We start from the raw sequence: 27,743 nt of genomic DNA, 5'->3' as shown, positions 1-27,743 counted from the left end.
CGCGCAGCCCCCCGAGGGTCCCCGGAGCCCCCCGGCCCTCCCCCAGCTCATTAGCGGGGGAGAAATCAGGGTGTAATTAAGCGGCGCCTCCTGCTCCCGCGGCAGATGGCGGTTACACAACGGGCCACGGATTAGAGGCCGCCGCCAGCGCCCGGCACCGGCAGGCACGGCACGGGGGTGAGGGGCATCCCCGCACCGGGGCGAGGGGCACCCGGGGTGAGGGGCATCCCCGCACCGGGGCGAGGGGCACCCGGGGTGAGGGGCACCCGGCACGGGGGGTGAGGGGCACCCGGGGTGAGGGGCATCCCGGCACGGGGGTGAGGGGCACCCGGGGTGAGGGGCATCCCGGCACGGGGGTGAGGGGCACCCGGGGTGAGGGGCATCCCGGCACGGGGGTGAGGGGCACCCGGGGTGAGGGGCACCCGGCACGGGGGGTGAGGGGCACCCGGGGGTGAGGGGCGTCCCAGCACGGGGGTGAGGGGCACCCGGGGTGAGGGGCATCCCCGCACCGGGGCAAGGGGCACCCGGGGTGAGGGGCACCCAGCAGGCACGGCACTGGGGTGAGAAGTACCCTGGTCAGGGGGTGTCTGTCCCCTGCTGGGAGCCCTCCAAGGAACCGATGTGCCATGTCAAGTCTGTCCCAGCCACAATGCACCCACTGGCACCAGGACACTGTGGCCATCACTCCATCGGCCAGTCCCTCTGAGGGACCTGATACCAGAGTGGAGGTACAGTGGCCTTCAGCCCTGCCACACTGGTCCCTGTGGCCCCATATGGGCTGGGACACCATGGGGTGCACTCAGATCCCAGCACCTCCTGCCAGTGAGCTCCAGCACCTCTCAGTGAGTTCCAGGTCCTGCTTGAACATCCTCTGGGTTCTGGCCATGCCTCCCACACCACTCAGACACCTTGGCATTGCCCTGCCACCTCCTGCAGCACTCGGTCAGGCTGGCACTGTCGTCACTTCTGGCACCACCTGGTCACTTTGGCACTGCCCGGCCACCTCCAGCACTGTCCATTCCCTCTGGCACTGCCCAGACACTTTGTCACTGCTCAGACACTTTGTCACTGCTTGGCCACCTTGGCACTGCTTGGCCATGTCATCACTGCCCAGCCACCTCCAACATTGCCCAGAAACCTCAGCATAGCCCGGCCATCTCTGCACCACCTGGTCGCTTCTGTCACAGCCTGATCATCTCTTTTCACCTCCTGGCCACCTCATCACCACCTGGCCCCCTGGCATTGACCAGCCACCTCTGGCATCATCTGGACACCTCTGTCACCACCTGACCACCGCAGCATCACCTGGTCACCTTGGCACTGCCCAAGCTCTGGGCCCCCCCGTCCCTCTGGGGTCTCACCTGTGTGACCTTCTCCGTGACGTTGTGGGTGCGGTCGCGCAGCTTGGTGGGGGCGATGATGGGGCGGGGGGCTGGGGGCGGGGCCAGGAGCCCCCCCGGCTGCAGGTCCACGAAGTTGAGGGTGATCTGGGGGATGCGGCCGATGGCCCGGAACCGAGCCAGGTCCGAGTCCGACGTGGAGTTGAGCAGCGCGCTGCGCACGGCGGCCACCGCGCCTGCGGGGGGACACTGTCACCAGGGAGACACACACCCCTGGGGGGCCCACAGCAGGGACTGTCCCACAGGGGACTGTCACCAGGGGCACATGAGCCCTGGATCCCCAGGGCGGGTCCCACAGCTCCCCATGGCTCCCCAAGGCTCCTGGGGCAGGGGTCCCACAGCTCCAGAGGGTGGTCCCACAGCTCCCTACAGCTCCCAGGGTTGGGGTCCCACAGCAGGAAAGCGAGTGGGGAGACCCAGGGCAAGGTGGCCCCCCCAGCCATGTGCCACAGGCCCCTCCCGGGACCTGCAGAGCTGCTCTCAGTTACCATTAATATAATTATTGTCCCTTGTCTTAATGCGCTTAAGAGCTCTAGAGCCAACAAGGTGATTCCTGGGGTGATTCCCATGGTGATTCCTGAAGCTCAGTGTGAGTGAGGGGATGGGGGGGCATTGCAGGATGGGCTGGGGGCATCCCCAGTGGTGATAGGGGGGCATCCCAGCAGGCAGGATGGAGGTCCTGGGGGTGATGGGGGAAGTCAGCCCTTTGCCAGCCCTGGGGTGCTGTCATGGGGTCCATGGGGAGTTGGGATGGGAGGTCACCAGGGTCTCTGGCTGTGGCTGCCCTGATGTCCCCAGCCCTGCTCAGAGTCCCCTGTGCCAGCGGGGCCGTACCAGTGCTGGAGCCGCGGTGCAGGCCGGCACCGGTGCTGGTGTGGTGGCTGTGGCATCGCTTGTCCCCATCACCCTTCATGGCCTCGATGTCATCGACAGAAGATGCCCGGCGCAGGCTGCGGAGGCTCTCCCGGGACCGGCGCTCCCTGGACCGGCTCCGTGCCAGGCTGTGGTTGACAAAGGCCAGTGCCAGGCGCTCGGCCTGCGGGGATGGCTGTGTCACCGGTGGCTCGGGGTCCCCCATCAGTGCTGCCTCGTCCTCGGGACGATCCCCAGCCCCGGGCTCCAGCGAGGATGAGGCGTCCTCAGGGCCTGAGTCGCTGCTGGGCAGGGCCGGGTCCATGACCAGCGGGTCCACGACCCCGGGGTCCACCACCACCACGTCCGGCGGCTCCGGAGGCTCCGGAGGCAGCGACTGGCGGCTGCCCGTGAGCGCCAGCAGCTTCAGCCGCAGGGACCGGCTGCGCCCTGGTGGAAAGGACAGGTTAGGGTCAGGGTTGGGGTCAGGGCCAGCTCCAACCCCCCTCCCGTGGTGCTCTTTAGCGGCAGCGACCGGCTGTGCCGTGGGGGGAAAGGACAGGGCTGGGGTCAGGGTTTGGCCTCAACCTGCCCTGGCGTTGCCCATCAGCACCAGGGCATCCCCTGTCCTTGTCATGTGCCCTACAGCAGCACCTGGGACATGGGGTCAGCAGGACATGAGGTGACACTGGGCACAGTGGCACCAGCCCCTTCCCCACTTTGGGGGACCCAGCTGGAAGAGCTTACCCAGGGACTGGCAACCCTGTTCCCTCATACTTTGTGAGCCCCAGGGTGCTGAGGTGACCCAATGTCCCTGTCCCCCATATCTGGGGCTGATCCAGAGTCCCTGTCCCCCATACTTGGGGCTGACTCAGCGTCCCAGTCCCCCATATCTGGGGCTGATCCAGTGCCCCTGTCCCCCATATCTGGGGCTGACCCAGTGACCCTTGTCCCTCTGTACCTGGGGCTGACCCAGCACCCCAGTCCACCCGTACCTGCAGGGCCCCAGGGGGTTGGGGTGACCCAGTGGTTGGTGCTGGGGGCTGGGGCTTCCCCCGGCTCGGGCTCCCTCACGGCCTCAAAGTTGAGGATGAACATGATGACGGCGCCATCCTCATTCTTCACCGGCACCACATCCACGAGGCATGGGAAGGAGCTGCCTGCGGGGAGCAGGGGTCAGTGACAGGGGGACAGCACCCCCCGGAGGGCACCCCTGCCTGTCCCCCTGCATCCAGGGGGGCATTCCTCTGCCCCTCCTGGACACCCACTCCTGCCCCCCCCTCTGCTGGGCGCCCCCCTGTCCCTGCTGGGCACACCCCCCTGCCGACCCCAACCCTGCTGAGTGCCCTCTCTTGGCCCCCACCCTGGGGGACATCCTCTCCCGGGGGGCACCTCCTCCTGCCCCCTCTTCCTGACTCAGCCAGCACAGCCCCCCCTGCAGCTGCACCACGCTGGAAATGGAGGCACGGGAAGGGGGGGGAGCATGGGGGTGGTCCCCCCCCCACTCCCCCAGCCCCTCCCCGCAAAAGCTGCAGGCAGGGCCATGCGGGGGTGGTGGGGCCGAGGAGGTCCGGGGGGGCTCTGGGGGTGCCGGGCCGGGTTAAGCCGCTCAGAACTCGTTAACAGCTGCGGCGTTAATCCGGTGCCACAGCTGGAGGTGGGGTTGGGGTTGTCAGGGCAGCCTGGGGTAATCTCTGTGTGATGGGGATGGGGGGTATCCTGCTCCTCCCGCTCCGCTCACCCTAAGGGGACCGCGGGGGGACACACGAGGGTGATGACAGGGGGACACATGGGTGATGCCAAGGCACCGGGTCACCGCCCTCCCCCCGGTGTGGTTCCCCCGCCCCGGTTTCCCCCTCCCGCCTCGCTGGCGCAGGGCCCGGCAGGCTGGCACGGCGGGTGCCAGCTGGCACTGTCCCTGTCCCTGTGCCCGCGGCGGGGAGATTCCCTGCTGCACGTGGGGCTGCGGGCCAGCACAGGGTGGCACAGGGTGGCTGGGGCCACCACGGGGTCCCGGCCGAGCCACCGCCGGGGGGAATTAGTGGCACCAACACGTGGCCGCTGCCGCCGCCGGCTTCGTCCGCTTCCACAGGAATCCTGAGCCCCTAAGCCAGGAATTCCGGCCCCCCTGGCCCACTGCCCACTGGGGGTGGCCCCAGGCTGAGGGCCATGGGCAGGACCTCGTGGGGGTGATGGCAGGACCAATGGGGGACCCCGGGGCAGGGCCACACACCACACTGCAGTGGGACCCCTCTTTCTACACCCCGACGCCCTGCACCTCACACTGTGCCCTGCACCCCAACGGCAACTCCCACCTCCAGAACTGCACCCCAAAACCATTCCGTGCCTCCCACCCTGAAACCCCCCAATGACAGCTGGGGGGCACCACCGGGACTCCCAAACTGGGGAGACCCCCATTCACTCCAAGCCCCTGTACCACCGCAACCTGCACCCCCATCCCTGCACCCTACACTGCACCCCATATGCCCCCACACATGCAGCCTGGATTGCAACCTGCACCCCCAGACCTGCAGCCAGGCAGGGACACCCCGCTGGCACAGGGGGGACTGCCACACCCAGAGGTGCCACCCCATGCCACGGTGCCACAGCTCCGATCCAGCCTCTCTGCACTCTCGGCTGCTCCCACCCTGCACTGGCACCAGGGCCACACATGGGGAGACCCCAAAGGCCAAGGCAGCGACTGGGGGTCTGTGTCCCCTCCCCATGCCCTGGGACAGTGTTCAGGGAGCCCAAGGCTGCCCCACGGGTGACCCCATAGGGGCCACGGGTCCCCCGCGGGCGCTGTGACCTCCCAGCGTCCCCGGCGCCATAAACAACACGTCGGGAAGACAAATGGCTGCGGCAGTGCCGGCAGCTCCACGGCGGCTTCACGGCGGCTTTGCCACAGGTCCACCACGGCTCCCCCACGGCCCTGCCACGGCTCCCCCAGGGCTCCCCCACGGCCCTGCCACGGCTCCCCCAGGGCTCCCCCACGGCTCCCCCACGGCTCCATCACGGCTCCATCACGGCTCCATCACGGCTCCCCCACGGCTCCCCCACGGCTCCACCACGGCTCCCCCACGGCTCCCCCACGGCTCCATCACGGCTCCCCCACGGCTCCACCACGGCTCCATCACGGCTCCCCCAGGGCTCCCCCAGGGCTCCCCCACGGCTCCCCCACGGCTCCCCCAGGGCTCCCCCACGGCTCCCCCAGGGCTCCCCCACGGCTCCCCCACGGCTCCACCAGGGCTCCCCCAGGGCTCCACCACGGCTCCATCACAGCTCCATCACAGCTCCATCACGGCTCCCCCAGGGCTCCCCCAGGGCTCCCCCAGGGCTCCGCCATGGCACGGGGAACAGGACACACTGGGGGCTCGGGATGGGGTGATGTGGGGCAGAGCTGTGGAGGTCACACCACAGCATGACCCAAGGGCACCTGTGCAGTGGCACTGGGAGCACCAGGAGGGCTGGCAATGCCACAGCCCAGCCACAAGGCTGGAGCCATCAGCAATAGGATCCTTGCCTCATGGTGTCTGGGGGCGGCTGGTGCAGTGAAGGGCAGCAATGGGACCCCATGGGGCTCCCTCCAGCCAGCCCTCCAGTGGCAGGTGGCACCAACACTGTGCCACAGAGAGGGGACACCCATGGTGGCATCACCACAGCCCCCAGGGCCAAGACCCACTGCAACAGTCCCCAGCCACAAGGTCTGTCTGTGGGTGCTGAATACCCCAGATCCTGGGGTCACACCCTGCCAGGGGGTCCCTCCCCCTGTCCCACAGGACAGCCAGTCCCTACGGAGGGAAGTGATGGTGGGGGTCATGGAGCATTCCCAGGATCCCCATCACACCTCCTCATGGGCCCAATGGCAGCATCCAGGGATTGGCAGGGAGTGGGACCCCACATGACTCAGGGGGCACAGCTGGGGGTGTTGGGGTCCCCTGGAGATTCCAAAGTAAGCCACAGGCAGGAGCATGAGTCCACACCTGGCATGGCCAGTGGCACTGCCAGGGTGATTAGTGTCACCCTAACAATGGCTCAGCACAGAGTGTGGGCGAGCACCCACATGCCACCTGTGCCCCACAGCCCTTGGCACCGCACAGTCCAAAGGGCACTGGGGTGTGCTGGGTGTGCCAGGCAGTGCCATGCTGGCAAGGAGGGGATCTCAAGGCCAAGAGCAGTGGTCCCAGCTCCAGCCCAGTCCCCCTGGGGCTCCCAGAGCCACAGTGGCTCCTGTGGTGCCACAGCCACGCTGGCAGCTGGCACAAGCTTTGTTTACTCCAGCACCAGAACCAGGGCCACGTGCCCAGGGCTGGGACAGCTGCGGTGACAGCCGGGACACCTGGCACTGGCACGAGGCCACGGTGGGGGCAGTGCCAGCACTGCTAACGTGGAGTGCCATTCCTGGCCTGGACTCTGTGGGTCACAGCACCCACCCTCTGGCACAGGGACCCAAGGACGTCACCCCACACACACCACACAGAGATGGTGGAACTGTGACCCCCAACAGCAGCTCAGCCGCCCCCACACCTGTGCCCTTGTCCCTGCTCCAGGTGACACAGTGTCCCCACACAGCCTGTCACTGCTGTGCAGGGGATCACTGCACACTGCTCCCACCCCACAACCCCAGCCCCACAGCACATGGCTGCACAGGACCCCAGCCGGTGGCCATGGCACGACTGCCTGCCTGGGAGCCTTTGTGGCACTGGGGGGGGCTGCACAGCCCCGATGTGCCAGTGCCCCTTCAGAGCTGCCAGTGTCCCCTGGAGCCACTAGTGCCAGGCTCCCACCCTGCTGGGAGCCATCGTGGCACTGGGGAGCACTGTGGGGATGCTGGAGTCCCTCGGGAGCCACCAGTGCCAGGTTCCCACCTGCACCAACACCTTGTGCCACTCAGGGCATGGCAGGTGTCGAACGGCACAGCTCAGGTTTGTCCCCATGCCCGCTGTCCCACCATCCCCAGCACAGCCCCACCCTGGGGGAGTCTGTGCAGTCCTTGTGGTAGGAGTGGGTGTGCACCTTGTGCTCCTGCACCTGCTGCACCATGGCTGTCCCCTGTCTGCCGGGGGCGTCCGTACCATCCTTGCAGCACAAACAGATCTCCACCTTGCGCTCCCATACCCAGAACAGACCCCGTGCCACACCTGTCCCCAGCTGTCCCCTGTCCCCAGGGGGGTCCGTACCGTCCTTGCGGTAGAAGCAGATCTCCACCTTGCGCTCCTCGGCGCCCAGCAGGGCCTGTGCGATCTGGGCGGCCGCGCGGCGCTGCGTGCGGGGCCCGTGCAGGAAGTCGCAGGTGCTGGGCTGCTGCATCACCTCGGCCCGCGAGTACCCGCAGAGCCGGCAGAACCCCTCGTTGCAGTAGATCACGGCACAGTTCTCCACTCGCGCATTCCCGATGATGAACTTGCGGCCTGGGGGGAGAGGGGACACAGGGCACGTCAGGTCGGAGCCCCCCCAGTCTAGAGGCCCATGGGGAGGGGCCTCCCCGTCCGTCCGTCCGTCCGTCCGTCCATCTGTGGCTCTGGGCTCCCCAGGATCAAACACCCTGTGAGTAGCCCCCTCTCTCCCCAGGGACCCCCCAGGCTGGTGGCATCATCACCATGGGGACCCCAGAGCTGCAAGGACTTCCACAGGGACCTGGGACCCCACGACTGCAGGGACTCCCCAGGGACTCCACCACCATGGGGTCCCCGGGACCATCACCCTGCAGGGAGGGGCTCAGCTAGGCCAGACCACCCAACCACACCCTGTCCCCCAGCACAGTAACACCCCCAGCCTGACCTGGGGCAGCATCGTCCCCACGTCACTGCCCTGTCCCCACGTCACTGCCCTGTCCACAGGGGGGATGCTCAGAGCCTGACCCCGAGAGGTGCTGGGGACCCGCAGAACCCCCAGTCTGCCCAGTCCCCCAGGTCTCCCCGCACCAGCTGCTGGGCAGTGAGGGGGGGGGGGGGGTTGTGGGCCAGGTCGGACCCCCAGTCCCGCAGCAGCCTCTGAGCTGGTATTGGGGTCTCCATCACCCCTCAGGGACTGGGGGACCCCCAGTTCTGGCACCCCAGAGCCACGGTCTGCTGGGGCCTGGGCCACGCAGGCCCCCCCCAGTTGGGCTTGTTCCCATCACTTCAAACCCACCTGAGGCCACCGTCCCCCCGGTCCTCCCCACCGCCCGTCCCTTCAGTGTCCCCCAACACTCCCCGGTCGCTCCCGCACCGCCCGTCCCCCCGCGGGTCCCCCCGGCCACGCCCCTCCCGGGTCTCCCCCGCCGACCCCCGGCTCGCCCCGGTCCCCACTCACTCTGCCCCTCGAACTTGCGGATGATGGTGTCCAGGAAGGTGTTCTGGGGGGCGACGTGCCCCCGCCGCACCGGCATCGCGCCGGGCCCATGGGCAGCGCCGGGCGGGGCGAGGGGGCCGCGCCGCGGGGGGTCCCGCTGCCCTTGAGCCAAGGACGCGGCGGCGCGGGGGGCGCGGGGGGCCCGGCCGGGCCCGGCCCCGCCCGGCCGGAGCGGAGCTGGGGGGCCGGGGCCGCGGGGGCCGCGGGGGGCGGCGGGGCCGAGCCCCCCCCGCTACCCGCCCGGTGCGCGCCGCGCCATCGGCCTTATTTAGTCACGGAGCGGCCGGGGGGGACCGAGCCCCCGCCCCGCGCGCTCGGAGCGGCTCGGCCCGGCCCGGCCCGGCCCCGTTCGGAACGGCTCGGCTCGGCCCGACTCGGCTCGGCTTGGCCGGGTTCGGCCCGGTTCGGCTCGGCGGGGTCCGCCCGGCCTGGCCCAGCTCGGCCCGGTTCGGCTGAGATCGGGCGGGCTCGGCCGGCTTCGGCGCGGTTCGTCTGGGCTGGGTTGGCCTGGGCTCGGCTGGACCCGGTGCGGTTCAGCTGCGCTCGGGCGGGTTCGGCTGGACTGGGCTCGGCTCGGGCGGGCTGGGCTGAGTTGGGCTGGGCTGGGCTTGGGCTGGGCTGGGTTGGCCTGGGCTCGGCTCGACCCGGTGCGGTTCAGCTGCGCTCGGGCGGGTTCGGCTCGGCTCGGTTCGGCCCGGCCCGGCCCGGCCCCGGGGGCGCGGCGGGCGCTGCGTGTTGACAGCCGGGCCCGGGGGCGGGGCCAGCGCGGCCGCAGCCAATGGCCGGGGGGGGCCCGGGGACCCCCCGCCCCGGGGGCGCACGGCGGGGCCGCGGCCACGCCCCCCACCCAGACCACGCCCCCGGCCACGCCCCCTCATCCCCCCGACAGGCGGGGACACCCCGAGCCCCGGAGACACCCCGACACCACTGGGGACACCCCGACACCACTGGGGACACCCCGAGCCCCGGAGACACCCCGACCTCCGGCGACACCTCCGCGCGGCCACCCCCTCTGGAGAGAGGCCACACACCTGGACAGGTGGGACATCAGGACATGGGGCACGGGGACATGGGGACACAAGAACGTGGCGACACGGGGGCACTGGGTCACCAGGACATGGGAACACCGGGACATGAGGACACCGGGACATCTGGACATGGGGACACCAAGACACCGGGACATCAGGATACAGGGACAGTGGGACACCAGAACACTGGGACACTGGGATGTGGGGATACTGGGACACCAGGACATGGGGACACTGGAACATGGCCACACGGGGACACCAGGTCACCAGGACATGGGGACACCAGGATATGAGGCCACCAGGACACGAGGACACCGGGACACCTGGACATGGGGACACCAAGACACCGGGACACCAGGATTACAGGGACACTGGGCCACTAGAACACTGGGACACTGGGGTGTGGGGATACTGGGACACCAGGACATGGGGACACCAGGACGCAGGAATGTGGGGACACAGGGACGTGGGGTCAGTGGGGCAGCGGCAGAGCCTCAGACACAGCCCCAGCCAGGTCCTGCCAGGAGCCTCCCAGGCCAAATCCTGCCTTCTCAGCCCAGCCCAGTCCTCTTCCCAGTCTCAGTACCACCCCTTGTCCCAGTCCCAGTCCTGGTCTAATCCCAGTCTCAATCCAATCCTAATTCTAATCCCAGTCCAACCTAGTCCTGGTCCCACTCCTAGTTCTGTCCAGTCCCAATCCCAGTCCCCATCTACTCTCTATCCAGTTCAGGTCTGGTCCCAGTCCCAACCCCGCTCTAGTCCCAGTTTCAGTTCAGTCCAAATCCCAGTCGCAGTTTCAATTCCAGTTCTAGTCCTAGTCCACTCCCAGACCAATCCTGTCCCTTCCCAGTCCAACCAAATTCCATTCCAGTACAAGACCATATGTTGTCCAATCCTGGTCCCAGCTGCAATCAAAGGTCAATTCCAGTCCCAGCCCACTCAGGGTCCCAGTGCTGTCACAGTTCAGCCCAGTCCCAAACCCAGTCATGGTGCTGGTCCCAGTCCAGTCTCGCTCCAGTCCCAGTGCCATTCCAGTCGTGATCTCAGTCCTAGTCTGAGTCCAGTCCAGGCCCAAGCCCCCATGCCAGTTCAGTTCTAATCTCAATCCCAGTTCTAGTCTCAGTTCGCTCCCGGTCCAGTCCTATTGCCGTTTCATCCGAGTCCAGTCTCAGTCCCAGTTCCATCTCCTCCCAGTCCCCTCCCAGTCCCAGTTCCATCCCCTCCCAGTCCCACGGCTCCCGGGCTCTGTCCCAGGTGCTGAATGTGGCTGCACCAGCCCGGCTCTGCCGCTGTGCCGCGACCTCCGGGACCAACCGGAGCCGACCGGACCAACTGGACCCGAATGGACCAACCGAACCAGCTGGACTGACTGGGCTGACTGGAACAACCGGACCCGACCAGACCCGACCAGACCGACAGGATCGACCGGCCCCGACCTGTTTTGAATGCACCCGAACGGCCCCGACTGGATCTGAACACACTGACCTGACCGGATCGGACCCAAATGGACCGACCGGGCCCGGAATGGACCGAGCGGACCAACGGGAGCTCGGCTGAGCCGGGCGGGAGGAGGCTGTGGGGAACGGGGGGGCTGTGAGTGAGAGGGGTCTGTGGGGCAGAGGAGGGGCTGTGGAGGAGAGGAGGTCTGTGAGGGAGGGGGCTGTGGGGCAGAGGGGGGGTCTGTGGGGCAGATGGGGTTCTGTGAGGCAGAGGGGGTTCTGTGGGGGAGAGGAGGAGCTGTGGGGGAGAGGGGGAGCTGTGGGGCAGAAGGGAGGATGTGTGGGGCAGAAGGGGGGACCGTAGGGCAGAGGGGGGTTTGTGAGGGAGAGGAGTCTGAGGGTCAGGGTTCTGCGGGGCAGAGAGGGGTCTGTGGGGCAGAGGGGGGTTCTGTAAGGGATGAGGGGCTGTGGGGCAGAAGGGATGTCTGTGGGACGGAGGGGGGCTGTGGGGCAGAGGGGGGTCTGTGGGGCAGAGGGGGGCTGTGGGGAAGAGAGGAGTCTGTGGGGCAGCAGGGGGGTCTGTGGGCAGAGGGGGGACTGTGAGGGAGGACAAGCCCTCAACCCCACCGGCCCCTCGCCTGCCCCATGGCCGAGTCTCCGCCCCTGGGTAGGGCAGCCCATGGCGTGGATGGCTCTGCCGTGACGGACCGGCCTGCCCGGGGCGGGGGAAGGAACCCGAGACCCTTCCAGCGGGGTGAGCGAACCCCACTCCCCGCGCGGGGCCGGGGCCGCCCCCTCCGTGCCCCCCCCGGGCCGCTCTCCCCGTGTTTCTGCGCCCCCCACGCCCCCCGGTCTCCCCCGCCCCGCAGGAAGGAACCGCCGCTGTGCCGGCACCGGGCGCGGTTTCCCGTCGCTGCGGGAGCCGCGGGCTGAGCCCCCCCGCGAACCTCCGGCGGGACCCCTCCCCGCCGGGCCCCGGGTGACCTCGCACCCCCCGCATCCCTCAGCAGCGCTGCCCCGGGGTCCCCGCCCCCGCCGGGACCCCCGCCCCACTCCAGGGTCACCACGGGGCTCCCCCGCCGACGTCTGCGGTGCCGCCGCCCACCCGCGCTGCTCCCCACGGGGTCCCCCCCGTGACGGTCCGAAGGTGCCCACCCCGCGCAGAACCCCCCCCGGGATGCTTATCCGGGGGTCCCCGGCAGCGCCCGGCACGTCAATGGCCGGAACTGGGTGGAAACGGCGGGAAATGGGGGGGTCCCGCCGGACATCCGCCCCGTGGCGGGGGCTGGGGGGGCCACGGGACCCCCGCGGGGCACCCAAACGTCCGCGTAAAGGGGAGGTCACAATGTCGCACGTGCAGAATGGGGGTCCCTGCCACCACCGCGGCTCCCGAGTGCTGTGCGTGTCCCCTCCAGTGCCATGTCCCTTCCTCTGGGCATCATCACTGTGTCCCTAAGGTGCCATGATCCCCACTGTCATGTGTGTCCCCAAGTGCCATCTATCCTCCCCAGTGCCATGTCCCCGCGAGCGCAGTGTGTGTCCCCCACATCTGCCCCAGTGCCACGTCCCTCTCAGTGCTGTGTCCCTCCCACGTGCCATGCGTGTCCCCAAGTGTCACATATCCCACTCGGTGCCATATCGCCCCAGTGCAGTGTCCCCTGCACCGCAATGCATGTCCCCCATGCCCCGCTCAGTGCCATGTCCCTCTCATGGGTGCTGTGTCTCCCAAATTGGGTGCCATGGCTGCTGCCCCCTTGCCACATGCCCGGGTGCCAGGGGTTAGATTGGGTCCCCCCGGCGGGATCCCGGTGTATCCCACGCCGATGGCAGTGGCTGCGGTCGCGGCAGTGGAGGTGACGTTGATGATAACAGTGGTGACAGTGGCGGTGGCAACGGCTGTGGCGGTGGCAGTGGAGGTGAGGGAGGTGGCAGTGGCGGTGACGGTGGCGGTGCCCATTGTGCGCGGGGCGGGGGCGTCGCGGCCCCGTCACCACTTCCCCGGGCCGGAGGAAGCGGGAAGCGGCCGCTCCCGGCTCAGAGGGGCCGCGATGGGGAACCTGCCGGGGGTCCTGCCCGGGGCCTCCCGCGCCTGCCCTGGCCTCGGCCTCTGCTCGCGACCCCGCGGCCCCACGCCCGAGGACCCTCCTGTCACCGCTGCCACCGCTGCTGTCACCGAGCCCCCCGGGTGGGTGCCCAGGTGGGACGGACAGGGTGGGATGGGGTGGGATGGACAGACGGGGTCCCGCGGCACCGACACCGACTCTGCCGCGGCCCCCGCGGCCCTCGCTCCTGGCTCACGGGGATGTCCCCACGTGGCCGGAGCCCACAGGAGACGTGTCGCCGCTGTTGAGGTGTCCCCACCGCGGACTGGACCCCGGTGGGGCGGCACACTTGGGTCACGGGGCAGGACGCGGTGCCCACCGGCAGCAGAGCTCTGCGCACACTGCCCGTGGCATCACGACAGTGTCCCCTGTCCCACGGCGTGGCCCCGGCAGCCCGTGGAACCCAGTGGGGTGCACTGGGGAGAGTGGGATTTGGGGGGACGGATGGGGACATACGGGGGGGAGTGCATGAGGTTGAGTGCGGATAGAGGCGTGGGGACCCCCAGGAGGTGTGGGGACCCCCCAGCCCAGAGAGGACTTGGATGGGAACAGGACAGGGTGTGTGTCCCCCCCCCTCGGTGGCCCGGAGCCCGCTCTGACTCATGGCCATTGTTCACACTCTCAGGAGGGCCAGGAACGCCCCGCGCCCTCCCCATCCTCTGACCTCCTCAACTCCTGACCCCTCCAGCTCAGCCCCATCTCCTGTTCCCCCATCCCCTCTCCCCCCACCCCCTGATCCCCCCCAGCTCAGTCTCGCCAACCTGACTCCCCAACCGCTGCCCCCTCAGTTCAGCACCCCCATCTGCTGACACTCCCCAGCCCCTGACCCCCCAACCCCTACCCCCCACCCCGACGGAACTCACCTGGAGGCTCAGGACCCCTCCAGCGGCACCAGGGGTGGGGGAACTCCCCATAACCCCCTTCCACTGGCTATCCACCCCCGTGCCCCCGAGGGTCGCGACCCCCTCGGACAGGTCCCCACACCCCAGGGAGGTCCCGGTGTTAGAACCGCCAGAGCCCTCTGGTCCCCTTGGACCCCGGCTGGGCCTCCCCCGTGCCCGGGCAGGGCTCAGGGGTCTCCCATGTTGCCCCTAGCCCGACGCCTCCACACCCGGCAGAGCCCTCCCGCTTCGCCCGCCTGAAGAACTGGGAGACGGGAAGCATCAGCTACGACACGCTCTGCGCCAGCGCGGGGCAGGTGCGGGAGCGGGGGCGCAGGGGGGCTGCGATGCACGGGAAGGGGGGCGATGGGGCTGGGATGTGGGGCTGGGGGAGTGCCAAGATGGAAGGGGGCGCAGGGGTGGGGGAGCAGGGAGGGGGGACAGACTGGAGGGGCAAAGTGAGGTGGCACGGTTGGGGGGTACAGATTTGGGGGGTGCAGGGCCGGCGGGGGGGTGTGCACGGGGGTTCCGGGACGGAGATCTGTCCCGGGGGTGCGGGTTTGGGGAGTGCCGGGGTGACAGACACAGGCGGAGGGGTGTGGGCGGAGGTGCTGGCATGGGGGTTCTGTCCCGAGGATCCGGGCAGCCCCCCTGAGACAAACCCTCCCCCCAGGAGCTGTCCTGCTCGGGTCAGCGCTGCCTGGGGTCCCTGGTGCTGCCGCGGCCGCTGCCCGCCCCGACCCCCGAGGGGACGCGACCCCCCGAGGAGCTGCTGGAGCTGGCCCGGGACTTCATCACCCAGTACTATCTGTCCCTGCGGCGGTGAGCGGTGAAGGGATCCCAACTGCGGGCACGGCGCACCCCCACAGAGGGCACAGGGCACCCCGTGGCCCCAGAGCACCCCATTGCCTGGACCTGTCCTGCCCCAGATCACCCCACGGCCCCGGGGCACCCACAGCCCAGCCCCAGCCCTGCCCGGGGCACCCCATGGCTCCATCTCCAACCTAGGGCACCCCACTGCCTAGACCTGCCCTACCCCGGGGCACCCCACATCCCCAGGGCACCCCGTAGCCCTATCCCTGCCCCGAAGTACCCCAAACCCCCACCTCTGCCCCAAAGTACCCCCATATCCCTATCCCTTTACTAGGACACCCCAAAAAACCACCCCTGTCCCAAAGTACCTGCAGTTCATCTCTGCCCAGAGTAATTCACACCACCTTCTGCACCCCAGGGTACCCCCATAGCTAAAGACATGCCCTTGGGTGCCCCATATCCCCACCCCTGCCCCAAAGCACCCCCATATCCCCACCCCTGCCCTGGGACACCCCCATATCCGCACCCCTGCCCCAAAGCACCCCCATATCCCCCCCCTGCCCTGGGACACCCCCATATCCGCACCCCTGCCCCAAAGCACCCCCATATCCCCCCCCTGCCCTGGGACACCCCCATATCCCCACCCCTGCCTCAAAGCACCCCACATCCCTGTTCCTGCCAGGTCCCTCCAAGCTCCCAGGGTACCAGTGTTCAGGGGTGCTGAGAGGGGAGTCCCTTTCTCTGGGGGCACTGAGGGGAGGGGGGTCCCTGTCTCTGGAGGTGCTGAGGGGGGTTCTTGTGTCTCTGAAGGTGCTGAGAGGGGAGTCCCTGTCTCTGGAGGTGCTGAGCGGGGTGGCCTCTGTCTCTGGAGGTGTTAAGGGGGGTTCCTGTGTCTCTGAGGGCACTGAGGAGAGGGGGGTCTCTGTCTCTGGAGGTGTTAAGGGGGGTTCCTGTGCCTCTGGGGGTGCTGAGGGGGGAGTCCCTGTCTCTGGGGGTGCTGAGGGGGGTTCCTGTGCCTCTGGGGGTGCTGAGGGGGGAGTCCCTGTCTCTGGAGGTGCTGAGGGGGGTTCCTCTGTCTCTGGGGGTGCTGAGGGTCTCCCCTGCAGGGAGAACTCCCCGGCGCACACGCAGCGGCTGCGGGAGGTGGCTGCGGAGATCGAGGCCTCGGGCTCGTACCGGCTGCGGGAGCCCGAGCTGGCGTTCGGTGCCAAACAGGCCTGGCGCAACGCGGCACGTTGTGTCGGCCGCATCCAGTGGAACAAGCTCCAGGTGCCACTCCACCCATGGCACTGCCACTCAACACAACCTGTGGGGACCACGGAGACCACAAACTCATGGGGACATCAATCCACCAAACTCATGGGGACTCCAATGCACAGAGACTTCAAATCCAGGGGAAACCAACACAGAGGGTCCACTGCCCCATTGGGACCCTCGTCAGGGATTGTAAACCATGCAGAGCCCAACACACCTCGCAGGAACTCAGACCCACAGGGACCTCATCCCATGGAAACCCCAGCCATGGGGACCCCTGTCCTACTGGGAGGGAGCCCTGCCCAATGAGATGGGCCTATGGGAACTCCCATGCCATGTGGAACCCAATCCACAGGACCCCACCCCATCTCATGGGGACCCACAGGGACCAACATTCTGTAGTGACCCCCACCCTACAGGGACCCTCATACCATGGTGACCCTGCACAACGGTGACCTCTGTCTCACAGGGACCCCTGTCCCTCAGGGATCCCCATCCCACAGGGACCCCTGCCCTGCGCCTGTGCCATGGGGACCCCCAGCCACAAGGACCCCTGATCCATGGGGACCCGCAGTCCACGGGAAGCCCTGTCCCATGGGGACATTGGTCCCACAGGGAACTCCCGCCCCCATGGAGACCCTCATCCCATGGCGACCCCTGTACCACAGGACTCCCTGCCCTCCAGCTTCCCCATGGGAACCCCTGCCCCACACCTGTGGGGTCCCCCTTAGCCCACCGTGTCCTCCGCACAGGTGTTCGATGCCCGGGACTGCAGGGGGGTGGGGGAGATGTTCAGCCTGCTCTGCTCACACATCCAGTTCGCCACCAACCGCGGCAACATCCGGTGAGTGCACTCCCAGTCCTCTGACTCCCCGAGGCTGGAGGGGGTCTATGACGGCCGCTCCGACCCCCCCAGGTCCGCCATCACCATCTTCCCACCGCGGGCACCGGGACGGGGCGATTTCCGTATCTGGAACTCACAACTGATTCGCTACGCCGGGTACCGGCAGCCCGACGGCTCCGTGCGGGGCGACCCCGCTAACGTGGACATCACCGAGGTGGGGGACTCTGCGACCCCAGACTCGCCTCATCCCCTCTCCATGTCCCCTCTATCACCTCTCCATCCCCCCTCCATCTCCCCTCCTTCCCCTCTCTGTTCCCCCCTCCATGTTTCCTCCACCCCCGCATCCCTTTATCTTCACTCCGTCCTTTCCCCACTCCGCATCTCCTCATCCCACTTCCGTTCTCCCTCATCTCCCCCTCCATCTCCACCCAGCCTCTGCACGCCCCGACCCCTCCCGGTGCTGTTCCCCCCTCAGCTCTGCATCCAGCACGGCTGGACCCCCGGCGGGGGCCGCTTCGACGTGCTGCCGCTGCTGCTGCAGGGCCCCGAGGAGCCCCCTGAGCTCTTCCTGCTCCCCCCAGAGCTGGTCCTCGAGGTGCCGCTCCAGCACCCCACGTGAGTGGGGCTGCGACCCCCTGGGACACCCCAGGGCTGGGGTCCCACGCGGTCACTCCCAGGGAGGGAATGTAGAGGAGATGAGAGGGAATGGATGGGGGATGGAAGTTGGGACCCCCGCTGGGGACGTGGTGTGATCTCACCCCTGATTGGGATACTGGTTTGCTGGTCCCCTCTCAGGCTGGAATACTTGGATACTGGATATACTGTCACTGGTATACTGGTCCATGCATCCTCCGTGGGCGGGATTACTGGGATTCTGGTTGCTGACCTCCTCCCGGGCTGGGATGGGATACCAGGATGCTGATCCTCTCCCTGGCTGGAATGCTGGTCTGCTGGGCCCCTCCGTGGCTGGATACTGGAATACTGGGATGGAGGTTGGGGTGGCTGTGGGTCTGTGGGAGTCCGGACACAGCCCTCCCGTGCCCCCCCAGGCTGGAGTGGTTCTCGGAGCTGGGGCTGCGCTGGCACGCACTGCCAGCCGTGGCCAACCTGCTGCTGGAGATCGGGGGGCTCGAGTTCCCCGCGGCCCCGTTCAACGGGTGGTACATGGGCACCGAGATCGGCTCCCGCAACCTCTGCGACCGCCACCGCTACAACGTGCTGCCCGTGAGACCCGGCACCCTCGGGACCCCTGGCACCCCCGGGACCCCTGGCACCCTCGGGACCCTTGGCACCCCCGGGACCCCCGGGACCCCTGGCACTCCTGGGACCCCCGGCACCCCCGGGACCCCTGGCACTCCTGGGATCCCTGGCACCCTCGGGACCCCCGGGACCCCTGGCACCCTCGGGACCCCCGGCACCCCCGGGACCCCTGGCACCCCCGGGACCCCTGGCACTCCTGGGACCCCCGGCACCCCCGGGACCCCTGGCACTCCCAGGATCCCTGGCACCCCCGGGACCCCTGGCACCCCCGGGACCCCTGGCACCCTCGGGACCCCCGGCACCCCCGGGACCCCTGGCACCCTCGGGACCCTTGGCACCCCCGGGACCCCCGGGACCCCTGGCACTCCTGGGACCCCCGGCACCCCCGGGACCCCTGGCACTCCTGGGATCCCTGGCACCCTCGGGACCACCGGCACCCCTGGCACCCTCGGGACCCCCGGCACCCCTGGGACCCCTGGCACCCTCGGGACCCCTGGCACCCTCGGGACCCCTGGCACTCCCGGGACCCCTGGCACCCACGGGACCCCATAGAGACCTCCCCAGGACCCTCCCTGGCATTGCCCCGTACCCAACCAGGATTCCCTGGCATTCTGCAAGACCCCACTGGGACTGGCCCTGGCTCCCCCCAGCACCTGACCAGGACCCTTCCTGGGACTCCCTGGGACTCTCCAAGGACTCCCCTGGGAACCCATTGGGGACCTCTCGGGATCCCCCAGAACCATCCCCGGACCCTCCAGGATACCTAACCAGGACCTCCACCAGAGCCCCCTGGGACCATTCCAGGACTGCTGGGACCCCCTGGCTGATTCCCTCGGCTGAGCCCCATGTCCATTCCTCCTGCTAACCCCCCCCAACTGCCCCCCACAGGAGGTGGCCCAGCGCATGGGGCTGGACACAGGGACCAGCTCGTCCCTCTGGAAGGACCGGGCAGCCGTGGAGGTGAACGTGGCTGTGCTACACAGCTTCCAGGTGGGACCCCTGCCAGGACCCCCCGAGAGTCAGGAGAGCCCCCACTGCCAGGACCCCCCCCACTGCCCTCAGGACTGTCCCACTGCCACACCAGAGGGACCCCCACACCTCTGAGACACTCCACACCATTTCATGAGGACCCCCCCTCCCCTCCCACTGCCGTGATGCTGAGACCCCCACAACTCTGGGACCCTCACACTGTCATGCCAGGGGGACTCCCACAGCACTGGGACCCCCATCACCATGTCACAGGAACCCTGACACCCCCAGGGCTCCCCTCCACTGCACTGCCACGGGGCACATTGTCCCCTTTCGGTGCCCTCAGCCCCTGCCCCTGCAGTCAGCACAGGTGCCCGTTGCCCCCCTGTCCCTGCAGGTGGCCCAGGTGACCATCGTGGACCACCACGCAGCCACTGAGTCGTTCATGAAGCACCTGGCGGCGGAGGGGCGGGCACGGGGGGGGTGTCCTGCGGACTGGGCCTGGATCGTGCCCCCCCTCTCGGGCAGCCTCACACCGGTCTTCCACCAGGAGATGGTCAACTACCAGCTGCAGCCCACCTTCCGCTACCAGGTGGGACCCCCTCCCCACAGCCCTGCCCCACCTTCCGCTACCAGGTGGGACCCCCTCCCCACAGCCCTGCCCCACCTTCCGCTACCAGGTGGGACCCCCTCCCCACAGCCCTGCCCCACCTTCCGCTACCAGGTGGGACCCCCTCCCCACAGCCCTGCCCCACCTTCCGCTACCAGGTGGGACCCCCTCCCCACAGCCCTGCCCCACCTTCCGCTACCAGGTGTGACCCCCTCCTCACAGCCCTGCCCCACCTTCCACTACCAGGTGGGACACCCTCCCCACAGCCCTGCCCCACCTTCCGCTACCAGGTGGGACCCCCTGCCCCACAGATCCTGCCCTACGGCCCCCCAGCCCCTCTGGCCCCTCCTCCCAGGGCTGGAAGCACCAAGGGCACAGGCTGGTTCTGCAGCCTCAGGCCACTGACACCCTTGGTCAGCCAGTACTGACACCCCCAGGGACTTCCTGGGCACTCCTGATCCCTGTGGGACCCCCAGTCCTCTGTATTACCCTTCACCCACCACTGGCCTCTGCCCCATGCCCCCTTGGGACAACCCCGGTAATCCCCTGAGCACTCTGTGGGATGCCCCCAGCACCCAGCTGAGGGTCTCCCTCAGCCCCCTCATGACACCCTAAACCCACCCTGTCCCCTTCACCCCCTGCACAGCCCCATGACCCCCAGTTCCCCTCATGATCCCCAGCCCACTTTCTGTTACAGCCCTCCAACCTCTTTGCCCTACAGACCCCCAACCTCTCTTCCCCACATCCGACCCCCACCCCCCAAACTCTCTGCCTCATGATCCCACAGCCCTCCAACCCCTTCACCCCACAACTGACCCCCCCCCCCCATGGCCCCTCTGCCCCACAACCGCCCCTCTCCTGCCCACAGCCAGATGCCTGGAAGGTTTATGTGTCCAAAGGCACCACCATTACCCGGAGAAAGACCTTCAAGGAAGTGGCCAAGTAAGTGAATCCCATGATCCTGGGGATCCCACGGGAATTCTGGGGTCCCATGGTGATCCTGGTGTGGTCCCGGGGATCCCACAGTGCCGTCAAGATCTCGGCCAAGCTCATGGGACAAGTGATGGCACGGCGGGTCAAGGCCACCATCCTCTATGCCACTGAGACCGGCAAATCCCGGACTTATGCTTGGAATCTGTGCCAGCTTTTCCGACGGGCATTTGATCCCAAGGTTTGGGGGGAAAAGGGGGAAATTGCAGTGTCTCTGCTCACCCAAACCCTCTCCTGGTGGCCAAAGGCCAACGGGGCTTGGGTGAGGGGAGACACTGGGTGAGGGGATCTCACCATCAGGAATCCTAATCCTGGAATTCCGTGAAGGTGCTGTGCATGGATGAGTATGACGTGGTGGCCTTGGAACACGAGACCCTGGTCCTGGTTGTCACCAGCACATTTGGGAATGGGGACCCTCCGGAATGTGCCGAGGTTGAGATGGGATGGGGCTGAAATTGGATGGGGATGGCGATGGGGTGAGGATGGGACTGGGATGAGGTCTGTACTTGGAGGTGACATTCCACTCTCCTGCAGAGCTTCTCCAAGGCACTGATGGAGATGACGTCACCGTACACTGGCACCTCCCAGTCTGAGCCACCCATGTGAGCACCCCAGGGGGCTTGGGGGGTCTCTGCTGGGGCTGGGGCTGGGGCAGGAGCCCCCAAGCCCCCTTTACCCCCCTGACTCCCCTCACCCCCCAGGAGCTACAAGCTGAGGTTCAACAGCGTCACCCAGTCTGACCAGCTTGTGGCCTCCTGGAAGAAGAAGCGGCGGCAGCTGAGCAACACAGACAGTGCTGGGACCCTGGGAGCCCTGCGGTACCAAGGGCACGGGGATGGGCACAGGATGGGCACGGGATGGGCACAGGATGGGCATGGGGATGGGCATGGGGATGGGCTGGGGATGGGCATGGGGATGGGCACGGGATGGGCACAGGATGGGCATGGGGATGGGCATGGGATGGGCACAGGATGGGCATGGGGATGGGCATGAGGATGGGCACAGGATGGGCACGGGATGGGCATGGGATGGGCACGGGATGGGCATGGGAATGGACATGGGGATGGGCACAGGCATGCTGGGAGCCCTGCAGTACTGGGGCCATGGGGATGGGCACTGGGATGGGCACAGGATCAGCACAGCCACAGGGATGGGGACAGAGCACCCTACCCACATCCCTGAGCATCCCACCCCCTCCTTGGGTCCCCCACCATCCATGCATGTCTCCACCTCTATTCCTGGGTGCCCCTTGCCCCCAGCTCTGAGCATCCCCCGTTCCCCCATCTCTGGGTGTACCTCCCATCCTTGGGCACCCCACCATCGTCTGGTCCTCCTGACATCCCTGGGCATCCCACCCCCGTCCCTGGCTCCCTGAACTGTGGCCCGGGGGCCCCTGACCCCCTCCCTCCCCCCAGGTTCGCAGTGTTTGGGTTGGGGTCCCGAGCGTACCCCCATTTCTGTGCCTTCGCGCGGGCTGTGGACACGCGGCTGGAGGAGCTGGGCGGGGAGCGGGTGCTGCCCCTGGGTGAGGGTGACGAGCTGTGTGCCCAGGAGGAGTCGTTCCGCACCTGGGCACGCCAGGTGTTCCAGGTACAGGGGTCGGGGAGCTGGGGGGGCCCAGAAGGAGTCTTTCTGCACCTGGGCACACCTGGTCCTCCAGGTATGGGGGTTCAGAGACCCCCTCACCAGTCCCACTCCTCTGGTGCCCACTGTCCTCCCCTGTGCCCCCAGGCTGCCTGTGAGACCTTCTGCGTGGGGGACGGGGAGGGAGGGGCAGAGGAGCTGTTTGCCCCACCCCAAGGCTGGAAGCGCCACAGGCACCGGCTGGTGCCACAGCCCCAGACCACCGAGATCCTGGCTGGTACTGACCCCGTGGGACCACCCTGACAGGCCAAGGACCCCCCAACCCTCTACATCACCCTCCACCTCCCACCAGCATCTGCCTCATGGCCGTCCCAGTGCACCCCACAGAACCCCTCAAGAACCCTGTGGGACCCCCTCACACACAACACCTCTGGGGAATCACCCCACAGCCACCCTCCAGGGACCCCTCCAGCCCCTCCATGACCTCCTCAGGACCCCATGGCACCCCCAGCCCTCCTGTCACTCCATAGCTGCCTTCATGTCCACTCATGACCCTACAGCCCCTCTGAATCCCCCCATGTCACCTCAAGACTCCCAGCCCCCCGTGACCCTCCAGTCCCCCTATGACTCCTCAGTCCTCCGTGCCCCCCAGCCCCACATGTCTCCCTGTGTCCCATCATGTCCCTCCAAGCGTCCCCAGCCCCTCCATGCCCTCCTTGCCCCCATAGCCCACTGTGTCTCCCCATGACCAACCAGTCCCTGTATGTCCACCAGCCCCCTGTGTCCTCCCAGCCTCCCGTGCCCCGCCGTGCATCCCCAGCCCCCATGTCCCCCACCTTCCTATGACCCTCCCGGTGCCCCTCAGGACTGTCCCACCTGCACAAGCGGCGAGTGTTCTCCTGCTCAGTGCTGTCTGTGGAGAACCTGCAAAGTGAGGAGTCCAGGTGAGACCTCCCCGCACAGGGACCCCCTCCTCGGGCCCCGCCCGCACCCCTGGGCCCCCCCTACCCTGGGACTCCCCCAACCCTGGACCCCCATTCCGGGAAACCTCCATCCCCGGATCCCCATCCCTGTGACTCCACGATCCTGGAACTGCCCCAACCCCGAGATTCCCCATCTCCAGAACCACCCCAACCCCAGAGCCCCCCATTCCTGGGACCTTCGCCCTCCATGTTTCTCCCCCGCCTCGCTGAGCCCCCTGTGCCCCCCAGCCGGCAGACGCTGCTGGTGCGGGTGGGCTGCGAGGAGCAGGAGGGACTGCGGCACCTGCCCGGGGACCACCTGGGCGTGTTTCCCGCCAACCGCGAGGAGCTGGTGAGGGGGGTCCTGGAGCGCGTGGAAGACCCGCCGCCCCCCGAGCAGCCCCTGGGGCTGGAGAGCCGCGACGGGGACCCCGCAGGTACGGGAAGGGGACACAGGAGGGGCGGGAGATGGTGGGACCGGCAGTACGGACCGAGACGAGGGGGACAGGGGGCACCCCGCGGGTACGAACCAGGGGGAGACGGGAAGGGGCTGAGGCTTGGGGAGGAGGCCGAGAAGGGGCCGGGGAAGAGGAGAAAGAGGAAGAGGAAGGAGATGGGGAAGGGGCTGGGAAGGAGCTGAGGACAGGGCTGGGGAGGAAAAAGAAAGAGAATGGGCTGGTAAGGGACAGCAGGAAGAGGAAGGGGCTGGGGAAGTCGGGAAGGGGACAGGATAGAACTGAGAACCCCAATTACCCCTCACCCCCCAGGCGGGTCCCCCCGCGGGCCGCGCTGGGTGCTGCAGCCGCGGCTGCCCCCCTGCACCCTGGCCCAGGCTCTCACCTTCTACCTGGACGTGGCGGCTCCTCCGACCCCCCAGTTCCTGCAGCTCTTGGGCTCTCTGGCGCGGGACCCTGCAGAGCAGGAGCGGCTCCAGCGCCTGGCACAGGTGAAGGGGGTCACCCCCGAGGACGGGGGTTGGAGGGCAGGGGACTGGGGTACTGGGTTGCTGATCCTGTCCCTGGCTCGATACTGGGATACTGTCCCTGTCACGGGCTGCGTGGTGGAATTCTGATCCCAAGCCCGGCAAGGATACTGGGATGTCACCCTGCCAGGCTGACTGCTGGTCCCTTTGTCTAGGTGCGGGGTGGGGGTCCCAGCCGTGTCCCAGGTGTGGGGTGTTGGGTCCCCAGCCAGGTGCCATGTGCGGGGTGGGGGTCCCACCCAGGTGCCAGCTGTGGGGTGTTGGGTCCCCAGCCGGGTGCCACATGCTGGGTGGGGGTCCCAGCCAGGTGCCGGGTCCCCGATGTCCCAGCCGTGTCCCAAGTGTGGGGGGTTGGGTCCCCAGCTGGGTGCCATGTGCGGGGTGGGGGTCCCAGCCAAGTGCCATGTGCGGGGTGGGGGTCCCAGCCGGGTGCCGGGTCCCCGACGTTCCAGCCCTGTGCCCGCAGGACGCGCGGCTGTACGAGGAGTGGAAGTGGTTCCGCTGCCCGACGCTGCCGGAGGTGTTGGCCGAGTTCCCGTCCGTGGCTCTGCCGGCCGCGCTGCTGCTCTCGCAGCTCCCGCTGCTCCAGCCCCGCTACTACTCCATCAGCTCCGCGCCCGGCGCCCACCCGGGCGAGATCCACCTCACCGTGGCCGTTGTCACCTACCACAGCGAGAGTGAGCGGGGACAGGGGCAGGGACGGGCACGGGGCGGTGGGGGCACCTCCAGGGTCCTCAGGGCACCTCCAGAGCACCTTCAGGGTCCCTCCAAGGAATCCAGAGTACCTCCACAGCCCCCAGGACACTTCCAGGGTACTTCCGAGGCATCTCCAGGTCCTCAGGGCCCTTCCAGGGTTCCCAGAACATACCCAGTGTCCCCAGAGCATCTTCAGCCCCTCTGTCGCCCAGCCCTGCCCGGGGAAGGGAGTGTCCCCAGCCCCTGCGCGGGAGGTCTCTGGAGGGTTGTCCTTTGGGGTGCCGCTGCCGCAGCCCCCTCAGACCCCCTCGGTCCCCACAGACGGGCAGGGCCCGCTCCACTACGGCGTCTGCTCCACGTGGCTGGCGAGGCTGCAGCCGGGGGACACAGTGCCAGCCTTCATCCGGGGGTAAGGGACAGTCCCCCTTGTCCTCCTGACTGCCCGCCCCGCTACCCACTGCCTGCCCTCCCTGTCCTCTTTCTGCTCCCCTGCCTGTCCCCCCACCTGCCCCCATACATGTCCCCTGTCTGCCCCCCCGTCCCCTCCCACCTGTCACCCCAGACTACATTTCCCGGCATCACCGACGGGGGCCGTTCCCGGGTCCGCCCCGGGTCCCGCCGCCGCCCGCTGGGCCGGTCCCCTCCCGGTGACACCTCCCACTCCCACAGGGCCCCCTCGTTCCGTCTGCCGCCCACCCCCGACACCCCCTGCATCCTGGTGGGCCCTGGCACCGGCGTCGCTCCTTTCCGGAGCTTTTGGCAGCACCGGCTGCACCTGCTGCACACCGAGGGTGGGGACAGGGGACTGGGGACATGGGAACAGGGGGACGGGAGGGACAGGGGCTGGCGACAGGGGCCTGGAGGAACAGGAGGACACAAGGACATGTCGGGGGCTGGGGTCAAGGGCGGGCATAGGTGGATGGAGGTGTTGGGGTTGGGGTGCATGGAGATATGGGTGATGAGGGCATGGGGGGACATGGGGAGATGGGAGGGATGTGGGGACAGGGGAACATGGCGACAGGGGCACAGAACACAAGGACATGGTGGCACTGGGATGCAGAACAAAGGGCATGGTGACACTGACCATGGGGTTGGGGATGTGGGGACATGGGGAAGGGGATGGGCACTGAGGACATGGGCATGGGGTGATGTGAGGATGCAGGGATATGGGAGGAGCAGCACTGCAGGGTGTGGGGACACAGGAACTCGGTGTGTGGGAACACGGGGACAGAGCGTGGGGACACAGGGACACTGTCCCTGCAGGTGGGCCCCTGGGCCCCATGGTGCTGGTGTTTGGGTGCCGCTCGTCCGCCCTGGACCACATCTACCGGGAGGAGATGGAGCAGGCGCGGGAGCAGGGGGCCCTCAGCCAGGTGCTCACGGCCTTCTCCCGTCAGCCCGGGACACCCAAGGTGGGACAGGGACGGGGATGGCATGGGGAGAGAAGGGAGTGAGGGTGGAGCTGGGGAGGGGGTGCGATGGGGACAGGGATGGGGACAGAAATGAAGAGGACCCTTGGTCAGGTGCTCCCAGCCTTCTCCCACCAGCCTGGGACCCCCAAGGTGGGACAGGGACAGAATGGAGACAGGAATGGAGCTGATGAGGGGGCTGTGATGGGAACAAAGGATAGAGACAAGGTGAAGACAGAAATGGAGGGGACAGGGCTTGGTGGGGGACACAAAGTCAGGGATGGCGGCGAGGGACTGGGAACAAGGGACAGGGACAGGATGGGACACAAAGCAATGTGGGGAGGGGGCCTGGGGGACATGGACAAGGACAGAGACAGCACACAGTGTCAGGGTGGGTGTGAGGACCTGGGGACAGGTTGGGTGGTGCCAGGTGCCATCGGCTCTGCGGTGTCTCCAGACCTACGTGCAGGATGTGCTGCGGATGCAGCTGGCAGCTGAGGTGCACCAGGTGCTGTGCCAGCACGGAGGCCACATGTACGTGTGTGGGGACGTCACCATGGCCACCGAGGTGCTGCAGACCGTGCAGCACATCCTGGCCCAGGAGGGCGACATGACGCTGGGGCAGGCGGGGGACATCATCAGCGAGCTGAGGGTAAGGGCTGGAACACAGGACACCACGGGGCACACTGGGGGGGACACCACAGGGGTCCCCATCCCCACCCTGACACCTGACCCGCAGGACAAGAATCGCTACCACGAGGACATCTTTGGCCTCACGTTCCGCACGCAGGAGGTGGCCCTGCGCATCCGCAGCCAGTCCTTCTCCCAGCAGGAGCGGCGCCCGCCCGGCCCGGTGCCCTGAGCGGGGGGAGTGGGCAGCACGGGGGCCCTGCAGCTGTGCCCCCCATCCCGCCACCCCCAGTAAAGGATTTTAGTTTTGATACCCCCGGCCCGGCGCTTTGGCTCCCGTGGTGGCACCAGTGGCACTGGGGGGTGGGGGCCGGATTCTGTGGCACCTCTAAGGTCACCTGGCCACACTCAGGACATGAGGGGTGGGAAACGGGGGGTGAGGGGACACAGCCATGCTCTGGCCGTGAGGTGCGAGGGGAAAAGGCTAAAATCCCATGGCTCCAAGGGGTGGGAAAGGATGGGAGGGGGGACATAGCCATGGTCCTGTGGCTCACACCTGTGCAGCTGCAGGTGAGTGGCACCACCTCAGCACCACTCCTGCCATCTGCCCATGCACCCCAGAGTCACCCCCAAAGTGCCATGTCCCTGTCTAGGGCATCGCCCCCCCCGGGCTCCCCCAGCCCACCCCCTCAAGTGCAGCCAGCA

The 27,743-nt window shown here is 67.9% G+C and overlaps 2 protein-coding genes across 4 annotated transcripts in view; one reads left to right on the top strand and one right to left on the bottom strand.

Moving 5' to 3' along the window:
• Positions 1–8,671, bottom strand: part of KCNH2 (potassium voltage-gated channel subfamily H member 2) — a 28,862-nt gene extending 20,191 nt beyond the window's left edge. For both annotated transcript variants that reach the window (XM_071560329.1, XM_071560330.1), the window contains exons 1-5: positions 8,547–8,671; positions 7,433–7,663; positions 3,248–3,412; positions 2,235–2,702; positions 1,362–1,576 (exon numbers count right to left, since the gene is read on the bottom strand). In XM_071560329.1, coding sequence (XP_071416430.1) covers positions 1,362–1,576; positions 2,235–2,702; positions 3,248–3,412; positions 7,433–7,663; positions 8,547–8,622 — 1,155 coding nt within the window. In that variant the 5' untranslated portion in view covers positions 8,623–8,671. The remainder of the gene's footprint in view (positions 1–1,361; positions 1,577–2,234; positions 2,703–3,247; positions 3,413–7,432; positions 7,664–8,546) is intronic.
• A 4,396-nt stretch (positions 8,672–13,067) lies between these two features.
• Positions 13,068–27,345, top strand: NOS3 (nitric oxide synthase 3). 2 transcript variants are annotated; one of them, XM_071560332.1, is made up of 26 exons: positions 13,068–13,199; positions 14,221–14,352; positions 14,709–14,857; positions 15,955–16,117; positions 16,855–16,946; positions 17,019–17,160; positions 17,422–17,561; positions 17,996–18,170; positions 19,095–19,196; positions 19,573–19,767; positions 20,654–20,727; positions 20,812–20,956; positions 21,103–21,207; positions 21,310–21,377; positions 21,477–21,593; positions 22,191–22,365; positions 22,507–22,636; positions 23,225–23,303; positions 23,571–23,758; positions 24,089–24,267; positions 24,770–24,980; positions 25,321–25,408; positions 25,669–25,790; positions 26,263–26,411; positions 26,866–27,060; positions 27,148–27,345. In XM_071560332.1, exons 1-26 carry the CDS (start codon positions 13,101–13,103, stop codon positions 27,268–27,270), a joined length of 3,537 nt encoding a protein of 1,178 aa, XP_071416433.1. In that variant the 5' UTR covers positions 13,068–13,100; the 3' UTR covers positions 27,271–27,345. The 2 variants fall into 2 exon arrangements, with proteins under 2 accessions (XP_071416433.1, XP_071416432.1); XM_071560331.1 differs by having other exon boundaries at positions 13,068–13,237; positions 14,250–14,352.
• The last annotated feature ends 398 nt before the right edge of the window (positions 27,346–27,743 follow it).

Source organism: Pithys albifrons, chromosome 7, assembly GCF_047495875.1.
Source record: "Pithys albifrons albifrons isolate INPA30051 chromosome 7, PitAlb_v1, whole genome shotgun sequence".
Classification (NCBI taxonomy): Eukaryota; Metazoa; Chordata; class Aves; order Passeriformes; family Thamnophilidae; genus Pithys; species Pithys albifrons.
This window is presented reverse-complemented; position numbering and strand designations above follow the sequence as displayed.